General features: G+C 41.5%; 1 protein-coding gene across 1 annotated transcript; it reads right to left on the bottom strand.

The window, feature by feature from the left end:
* Positions 1-2,974: 2,974 nt before the first annotated feature.
* On the bottom strand, positions 2,975-9,168 carry LOC105291917 (uncharacterized serine/threonine-protein kinase SgK494). The gene is made up of 12 exons (XM_023530581.1): positions 9,112-9,168; positions 8,469-8,717; positions 8,298-8,381; positions 8,100-8,168; positions 7,656-7,725; positions 7,317-7,421; positions 7,089-7,129; positions 6,818-6,845; positions 6,623-6,712; positions 6,450-6,538; positions 6,209-6,319; positions 2,975-5,768 (listed from the first exon to the last, which is right to left on the bottom strand). Exons 1-12 carry the CDS (start codon positions 9,166-9,168, stop codon positions 5,547-5,549), a joined length of 1,215 nt encoding a protein of 404 aa, XP_023386349.1. The 3' UTR covers positions 2,975-5,546.
* Between the last annotated feature and the right edge of the window lie 370 nt (positions 9,169-9,538).

The raw sequence follows: 9,538 nt of genomic DNA, 5'->3' as shown, positions 1-9,538 counted from the left end.
CTCTGCCTTCTGGTCATCACTGACGCGTGCAGGAGGGTTGGATGCGTGCCAGGACTAAGACTCGTATGTAGCCTCACCTCGGAGAGTCCATCTCCTCTGCTTCCAGTGGGCCACCCTCACACCCTATCAGAAAAGTTGACTCCGTAGCCTGGCCTTAGGAAGTCTCTCCTTAGGTTTCCATCAGTTACCTCTTGCGTCAGTCTTGACCAGAAAGAGCCGGTCAGGGAGTCTGGAAGGGAAAGGTGAGTGGAGCGTTTTTTTACTTAGGCTTGGTCTGTCTGCGCATAGGTCCTGCTTCGGTGATGGCCTGAGACGTGGTTCTCAACCCACGCTGTAATTTAACCACCTCAGAATTTCTCATGTTTTTTTGGGTCTTGTCTCAGGGCCTGCAACGAGTTTACTAGAACGATAACTAACATGTATCGAACATTTACTATGTACCTGGCACCTTTATAGATGCTTTATATGTATTAACTCCTTTAGTCTTCATAAGGATCACTGTAATTATCCCCATTTTACAGATGAAGGAACTGAGTCATAGATCATGTCATTTGCCCATTGCCCTGCAGGCAGCAAATGGCAGTCAAAATTACAACCCACACTACCAACTACTACTACATTTTCCTGTTGCTTGAATCCTCTCTGTATGACAAATCTAGCTAGGGAAGGTGAAATTGAATTTTGGAAGGTAAGTATTCAGAGTTAATAGTTTATGATAAAGTGTGTTCCATTGACACTTACAGTAGCTTTACAGTCTGAAGTTTTAATGAATTCGGAAAAGGCAATACTTCAAAGAGAAACTGTAATGTTAGGGCCCACAGGGGACAACTTTGTTGCCCAATATCATAACCACTAGCTCTTGAGCACTTCCAATGTGGCTAGTCCAAATTGAGATTTTATAGGTATAAAATACAAACTGGATTTCGAAGACTTTGTATGAAGAAAACGTAAAATATCTTATTTTTAAAATATTGATTACATTGAATTGATATTTTAGATATAGTGGGTTAAATAAAATACATTAAAATTAATTTCACCTGTTTCTTACCTTTTTAGTATAGCTACTAGCAAACTTAAAATTATGTATGAGGCTTACATTTTTATTGGTCAGCCCTGCTCTAGCATCGTAATGGTCCCAGCCTGTAGGCTCTAGAAATAACAGCTACTTGAATGGAAAACTGGGAGAAAGACAATGTTAAGAGTACAAACTTGATCCTGGGATTGCCCAAGACTCAGGAGAAGGAATCCCAAGGTATATGTACTTGTGGTCAAAAAGATTCAGTGAATAAAACAAGGGTGGGAAATGACCAAGAAAAACCAAGATGGAAAACTCTTAAGTGCTAGTAGTAAAAACTTGTACTATAGAAATGTGTGAATTGGAATGCTTGATTGGTCCTTTTTGTAGCTGGTATGTCAGATGCCAGATGAGTAGCCAAAGGGATGTGCTTCCAGCAGCAAATTAGGATGGATATGGAGGAGGGTTATGGAGGGGGTAGATGAGAGGGAAAATGCTGTTGTAAATAAAATAAAAGTTTGTTGGTGTTGTTTTGTATAATTTGGTGTCTTTGAAATTATAAAAATAATAGATGCTTATTATAGCAAGTGAAACAATACAAAGATGCATTAAAGGCAGAGCTTCCCTGCCTGAAATAACCAATAGTGTGTACACTTTTATAAAAATATATGTACATAGACACACGCACATCTTTTTCTCAAAAAAATAATTGGTGTGCAGACTGGGGTCTCTGGAATAGAGGGCTAGTGCCTTTTCTTCTTCTTTTTCCACTTGCATTACTCCTCTCTCTCTTCCATCTCTGTCTCGCTCGCCCACCCTCTCTCCCCCCTCCCACTTTCATACACACACAACAGGGAAAGAAGGCACTCTTTTACAAGAATGGTATATTTTCTTCTACATCTTTTTCCTCAGTGTCTTGTGTAGAGCCTTGTTAAGTCAACTGATGTAAATCTAATTATCACTTCATATTCTTGGCCCTTAAAATACCTTTTTCTAAATTTGTAAGAGTTCTATAGACATCAACTGTCATCACACTGCAATTTTTTTTTAATTTTCTATTTTTTTGTTCATTGACTTTATTTATAGCCATACAAAGATAAAACTTATGTGGTCAAGTTGTTTATCTTTCCTTTCAGAGCATCTGGATTTATCTTGAGTAATTCACTCATCAAAATTTTATGTAAATATGTTTTCCTTTTTCTTTTATAGTGCTTTCATTTTCTGTCTTGGTTTAAGTTATCTCCTCCAATGATTGATTTTAGGTCTACTCTCTCAAATGTTCTTCTAAGATTCTTAATGTTTTGATAATCACATTTAAAGCCTGATGTCTCTGGAATTAAGTTTTGTTTGATATAAAGTTGGGGTCCAACTGTTTAAAAACAATTGTCGTTTTACTGAACCAAAGAGGCAGTGTGACACTGTAAACTAGTGAAACTCAGAGGCCAAAGAAATCTGAAATAATGATATGTTCTCAGAATATAAGCAAAACCAACCTATTGGGAAGAAGGTAGCATTCTTTTTTTGTAAATAACCATTCTTGATTAATCTATTAGAACTCTTCATAGGGGTTGTATTAGTTTGCTAGGACTGCCATAACAAAGTACCACAGAATGGCTGACTTAAACAACAGAAATTTATTTTCTCACAATTCTGGAGGCTAGAAGTCTGGGATCAAGGGGTCAGCAGGGTTAGTTTCTTCTGAGACCTCGCTCATCAGTTTGTAGATGGCCGTCAACCTTCACATAGTCTTCCTTCTGTGTGTGTGTGTTCTCATTTCCTCTTCTTTATGAAGACACCAGTCATATTGGATTAGGGCCCACCCATATGACCTCATTTTAACTTAATTACATCTTTAAAGACCCTACCTCCAAATACAGTCACATTCTGAAGTACTGGGGGTGAGGACTTCAACATATGAATTGAAGGGAGTGACACAATTCAGCACGTAACAGAGGTTAATAATGTAATGAATATGATTTTAATTTTTTAAAAAAGCTTTGACAAGATATTTACATTGAGGACTATTTAAAGAGTAACCAAGGAATTGAGATTACTAGTCTGTTAAATTCGGTTAAATCAGTGAACAAGTAAACAAATGAACAGATCAATATATGACCAAGTAACTTAGGTTAGAGGTAAGAAACTACAAAGTGGACCTACAAAGACACTTTTCTGGAAGAATATAAGGATTGGTGTTAAGACTAATCATAAATTATTATAAAAGAGAGAAGGGAATAGAGTAAAATATCCATATATACAGGTATATCTGAGTTCTAGGTAATGAAAAGTCAAATCATAAGGCTGAACTTAAAAGATTATTTTAGGTTATATATATAAATTTTAAGTGAATTTAATGTAAATAACTAAAAAGTATATTTATAAGTCAGTAATTATGAATGGGAGTGGAGGGTAGCAGGACAGAATGCCTTCCAGGAATAATATATCACAACTAGGGGATGAGGACAATGTTTTTTTTCAAATTATACTTTCTGAAACTTTGATTTTCTATCACTCCCTCTACTCTACCCTGAAAATCACTGCTGTAGTGCACCACTGAGTGAAGAGAGTATGTGAATAATGTCCTCATTTGGTAAGAAATTATGCAAACTACACTTACATAATCATCATCTGTAAGCAATCTAACATGACCCAGGAAAGGGACCCTTGTAACATTATATTAACCATGTCCTAAAGACCTTAACCGAAAATGCTGCTGTGACTAGAGAGACTATATAATGTTGGGCTACCTGAACATTGACACTGAGCCAGCCACAGTATCATAAAATCCTCTGCATCTGGCCTTTGAAAAAGCATCATAGAAATCTGAAACTCATTCCCCACAATTAAGAACCAGTGGCTATAACCCCCTCATTTTATACATAGGAAACTAAGATCCAGAGAGGTTAAAATGACTTGTGTAAAGACACTGAGATAGTTATTGGTGGATCCAGGCACCAGGTCTCCTAAATTCCAATCTAATACTCATAACTACAATTTTAGAAGCTATTAATTCCTATTTCTAGTATTCAAGGTTTTTATCCAATGTGCAGTTCTGGTCACTACAACTTAAAATAAATGTAATAAAGCTAAAAAGTGTCTAAAGGGAAACAAATGAAATAATTAAAAGGATAAAGGATACATTCTTTATTTATATGCCAACCTCATTCCAAAAAGGCTTACAAAAATGTAGATAATATAGTAAGATTAAAAAAGATTAAAACATAGGAAAATGATAATTAGGAAAATAAAGGTAGAAAAGGAAGATGAAACCAAGAACGTGGCTAGCATACAAAATACATAACATGAAGTCTAAACACTTGGAGAGGTGGGACACAAATTTGCTCTAAAAATACAGTCAGTTGAATATTTAGTGTCTTAAGATAAAAACCAAACAGTAATTCAGGAAAAGCACAACTGGATTCAAAGAAAATTTCTCCTATGCATGTTCAAATAGAATATTAAGAACTGTAATCATAAATACCCTTTACAGTACCAACAGAAATTAAGTTTCATAGGGGATTGATACAGATTCCCAAAATGCAACCCAGAAAAAGCAATTCTACAGAGGCCAATATAATGCCAGCAATGTACAAGGGAAATCTGGCTTAACCAGGGACAGAATTAATAGACATACCCAGAATACTTTCTAGACTCTCTTAGTCTGGAAACAGAGAGAAGATATAACTGAAGAATAATGAAAAGTCAGAAAGGCCAGACATGGATACAAATTTAAGGTCCAGATGAGTTTCTTTACTAAAGGAAAAGGTCTTTAAATCTTAAGTGGATGTCATGCCTCTTAATCCCTTGTTTTGCCCATCAGAAACTGAATCCTGGGATGTCTAGGGCAATGTTCAGTTTAAGAATCCGTATGTCTTTCAAAAAAGTTCTGTTTTAGAAAACATTTGGATAACTATTCCAATTATCCCTAGAGAAGGCATTTAACCCACCCATGTTTTAGTTCCTATTCCTCACATTAGGCTATTAGATTAACTTTTTAAATTTTTTAAAATTAAATTTATTACAGACTGGCTTTCAGCCCCAGAATCAGATGTTTTAGCTGCATATTTAGGGATTGAAATGCCAGCTTTTGAGACCTCTGAAAAATATTCATACTGCTTCTGACAAGCCTGTTAAACATATAAATAGCACCTTAGGAACCCATGAAGTGTTATTGCTCAAGAAAGGAAACATGGTAAAGAAACAAGGAGAGAGAAAAGTAGAATAAGCCTCAGGCTCAAAGCTTCAGGGCATGAGCACTGGAAATATGAAGCAGAGAAAGAGGTCAACACTCTGATCTGAAATGTTTAATTGAGAAGTGGGTTGTGTGATGGGGGAAGGGCTGAGGTCAGTTGTGGCTGCTAGTAGTAAAATGCCCAAAATTTGAATGCTGGTACAAAATGCCTAGAAGAATAAGAGAATGATAACAATAATAGAATGGTAAAACAAACTGGGTCATCAAGGTGGTCATACTGAGTTGGCAGTGGAGGAGATCCTCAGGTTCCAGATGGGCCCCAATCTACAGTAGAGGGGTTCAAGCAAAGCTGGGGTGACCCAGGTAGGACTCCAGGTTACAGTCAAAGTCCTTGAAGAACATAGACTCCGATGGACTAGGCTGGGTAGCTTGTGTCTCCATGTCAAAGTTCACTGGCTCCTTCTGTAGTAGCTCTGAGTCAAAGGCCACACCCCGAAAGAAAGGGTGGACCTGGAAGTGATGCAAATGATGTAGACGCTGGAGGGGATTCTGGCATAAGAGCTGAAGGGAAATAGAGCATGAAGGCTGAGGACTGGGATAGGAAAGGGGCTGAACAGAGAAGGTGAAAAAGGAAAAAAGTTCATCGAGCTGTGGAGGGCAGGAAGAACAACACTAAAGAGAAGAGGATTTGTAAAAGAGGGAGACAGACTAATTTGGGGGCAAAGGTAGGAATAAAGCAGCAGTATTGGTAAGAAAGCGGCACTGGCCCACTTTCTCAGAAGTGACCTGTTATGGATGGGGAGATTTAGAGGACCAGAAAACAGGAACGAAATTTGAAGTGCTGGTTAAGGAGCAAGTAGTGACGCAGTACTTGATCAAGGTGGAGCTCCCCACCCCCCCCAAAAAAGTAATCAGAGGAATGGGGACATACACTTCAATGATACGGAAAGGAGAGAGTAAATAGTTTGGTAGTCAAGAAGGAAAGCAGTGCTCACCCTTACCTCATGGAGCAGAAGTGAGAGCCCCTGGTTAAGAGTAGCTGGGATCTCAGAGTCATAGTGGGTCACACTTGCCAACATGGCCACATGATCTCTCTCTGCAGCCACTGGGAACTGAGTTGGGGGCAGGGGAGTGATATCATTCCTTAGTAGGAATAAGGCAAGGTCTCTTAAGGTCCTCCTTCTTCCCACCACAGAGCAAAGCTCCTCTCTTCTCTGCCCAGTGTCACTACCATTCTCTCACCTTTCCAGTTGCCAGAGAGAAAAGCAAGACACCCAGGGACCACCAATCAGCAGCATGGTTGTAAGGCCCTCCACTCAGGACCTCTGGGGCTACAGATTTAAAAGATACTTGTCACTGACATCTGTGGGCTATAATGCCCAATAATTACCCACCAATTTTAGCCTCTCTCTTACCCATGTATTGAAGAGTGCCACAAATAGTATAGGCTCTAGCTCCCTGGGGCAGGTGGCGGGACAAACCAAAGTCTGTCAGTTTCAGATGACCTATAAAAGGTAACATAACACCACCACTCTTTTCTAACCCCCCATCTGCTATGATTCATTCCCAAACTGGAGTACCTCTCATCTGGGGCTAGGAAAAGGATTTACCTCGTTCATCCATGAGGATATTTTCCATCTGAAAAATCACAGGTGAGAAATTATTATTCATCCCTTTCCTTTTGACACTTTCATCATATATACCCCCCAGCTGAAAAGGATGCCCTACTCAGCATTTAAGTCTATACTTGGAGGATCTTTGCTGAAATCCTTACACCCATGAGGGTCCCAAGGTCAACTGTTCTCAGCTTCCCCCTACCTTGTACCTGTGGAACTTACTGAGGCCCCTCCTCAGACAAAGAAAAAAAGCACTTAATTCTACCTTCACATCTCGATGGATGATGCCCAAGTCATGGAGATAGCCTGTGGATGACAGCAAGTGTAGGGTGTGCTGAAGCGCTCTAGTCCTTTCCAATTTCTCTGGTAGCCCCACCCCATCCCTATCTCTGTTCTTTGACAACCCCCTCCCCCGCCCCGAGTTAATATCAGTTCTCTTCCCCGCCACCCTTAATTTTTCCTTCATTTCCATTACCACTCTTGTTTCACTTACACAGCACCAGGACCAGCTCAGCAGCAAAGAGGCGGATGGAAGCCTCAGCAAAGCAGCGAACAGTGGACCACAGGGAGTACAGATCTGTGCTACAGTAGCTGCACACTGCAAAGCACCAGAAGTCTAGGCAATATTTGGAGGTTACTGTGCCTGGGTTTGAGGCACTGTAGGCCTCCTGCCCAAACTGATGCCACCTGCTGTTCCCTCTCCCTTTGGGAGAGAGAAATGCTATAAGAAGGGGAACAGAGCAAAGGCAGAACAAGCCAAAGGGTGGGTAATCTCAGGTGGGGAGTATGGTAGAAGGACCCTTGGGAATGAGGAGAGAGGCGAGTCACTCACTAATGAACAGGTGCCGTTTTCCCTGCCAACTGTCCCCCAAACCATGTACAAAAGGATGGCTGATCTGTCGCTAGGGACAAAGAAAACAGAAAGTTAGGAAAAAACAGTATCAGTGAGAGGATCAAAGCAGAGAAGAAGTCAGAATATACCTACTTGTGCATAAAGGGGGCTGCTGCCCTACCTCTCAGTTCAGGTCAACTAAACTGCCTGCCTGGTAATCTGGAAACCAGCATAATAATAAGGAACACACTGAGACATGCTGGAGAGATTTCCCTGGCAGGACCTAGAAGAACTCTGCTGATAGCTACTTTTCCCAGGATATACTTTTGTTGCGGCAGAGAGGGGGGCAAAACTAGGAAGAGCAGGACAACTGGACAAGAAAAGTGCTTTCTCCACCTGTAGTTTAGTTCTTCTTAGGATCCTTTCCAGGGGCTCTGTGCCTACCTGGATGCTAACCTCATCTTTGCACTGCTTCAGGATGTCCCTCTGGAGGACCTTGACCTTGGGCACCACCTATAAAAGGAAAGGAGTGATGACTCCCAGAAGGGAATAGTGTTGAATCGCTTATTCCTCTTAACTTTCTAGAACCAAGACTGGAGACAGGAACTAGAGAAGAATGTGGAACAGTACCTAGGTCCCTACCTTCACTGTAAATACTGCTTTCTGGCCACAATCTAGCACCTTGAAGACAGTTCCAAAGGAGCCTTTAGCCACAAAGCCTATAATCTGTACAGAAAAATGGAGAACAGGGCAATTGAGACTGGTCTAGATTTCCCAAAATTGAGACCCCTTCAAGAGATTCAATTGACCTACCTTCAGTTGCTGATGCCTCCTAAGGGGCCTAATGGGAAACTCCGGCAGAAAGAGATTGATGAATTGCGGCACTGGCCACTCAGACAGAGGTTTCTCCACTAGAAGTGGGGCTGGCTCCAGAGGCTCCTGTTGCAGGCACTGAGGGCCCCGCAGTCTCCACAGCTCTTCCAGAACTGACCTGGTGGTCCCCACACCTGACCAAAGGCTCTTCCAGCCTCGCACCCAGGGGCCCTGGATGTTGCCACCCTGCTGAGAGCCAAGGGAGCCACTCTAAAACTTCCGCCCTAGAAGCATTACAGGTTCCTTCAGCCATCTCAGCAGGCACTCCCTCAAATCTCAACCCTAGGGGTACATTTTTGAGGCCAGGCAAAATTGCCACTAAACTTGCTTTGGCCAAGGCCTAGATTAACTGGACACAATTCAGATCCTCTAGGAAAACAATATTGGACATTTTACCCATGAGGGATCAAAAATTCTGCCTGAGCCTCCCAGTATGGGGCTGGGATACTTTCACAGTATAGCCTCCCTGCCCCACCCCCACAGTGAGTATCACTAATATGCTCCTCACCAGTCATTTCCCAGGCTTCAAGCCCCAGGCCTCCTTCACCTCCCCTAAACAGGGAGCCAGAGCCCAACATCGTACCTTATTAGGAGCAGCCACCTGGGTGTGCTGCCCCTGCCGACAGCTCGCCGTTCCCATCCCCAGCCTTTGCCTCTTCTCTCCTTTGGTTAAATCTGCTGTCCCAGTTACATAAGCAGTTCCTCCCCCTGATGCTGCATTACACGAGCCCCACCTCTTCCTTGCTGTTCATAACTAGAGATGCAAGTGACACAGCCAAACCTCACCTTTATCCCCAAATCCTATCACCCCGGGTTAAGGTTTACAGCCAAAACTAAAATGTGCAGAGAACTATTAGCATGGGGCCAGTGTCACACCAGAACTGGGAAATATCTGTGATATGATTTCAGACAGAAGAGAAGAGGCCACTCTCATTACAGTGGCAGCTAGAGGATGAGTCTTAAGTTGATGGAGAGGGAAAGATACACACAAATTGAACCCATACATTCAA

Source organism: Pteropus vampyrus, unplaced genomic scaffold (assembly GCF_000151845.1).
Source record: "Pteropus vampyrus isolate Shadow unplaced genomic scaffold, Pvam_2.0 Scaffold50, whole genome shotgun sequence".
Taxonomy (NCBI): Eukaryota; Metazoa; Chordata; class Mammalia; order Chiroptera; family Pteropodidae; genus Pteropus; species Pteropus vampyrus.
Note: the sequence above shows the minus strand (reverse complement) of the source record. Positions and strands in the feature narration are given on the sequence as shown.

Coding starts and splice junctions, on each gene's coding strand:
- LOC105291917 (XM_023530581.1), bottom strand. CDS start 9,168: ATGGGAACGGCGAGCTGTCGGCAGGGGCAGCACACCCAGGTGGCTGCT. Junction 8,169..8,297: donor AAGCAGTATTTACAGTGAAG/GTAGGGACCTAG, acceptor TTCCTTTTATAG/GTGGTGCCCAAGGTCAAGGT. Junction 5,769..6,208: donor TCTCACTTCTGCTCCATGAG/GTAAGGGTGAGC, acceptor ATTTCCCTTCAG/CTCTTATGCCAGAATCCCCT.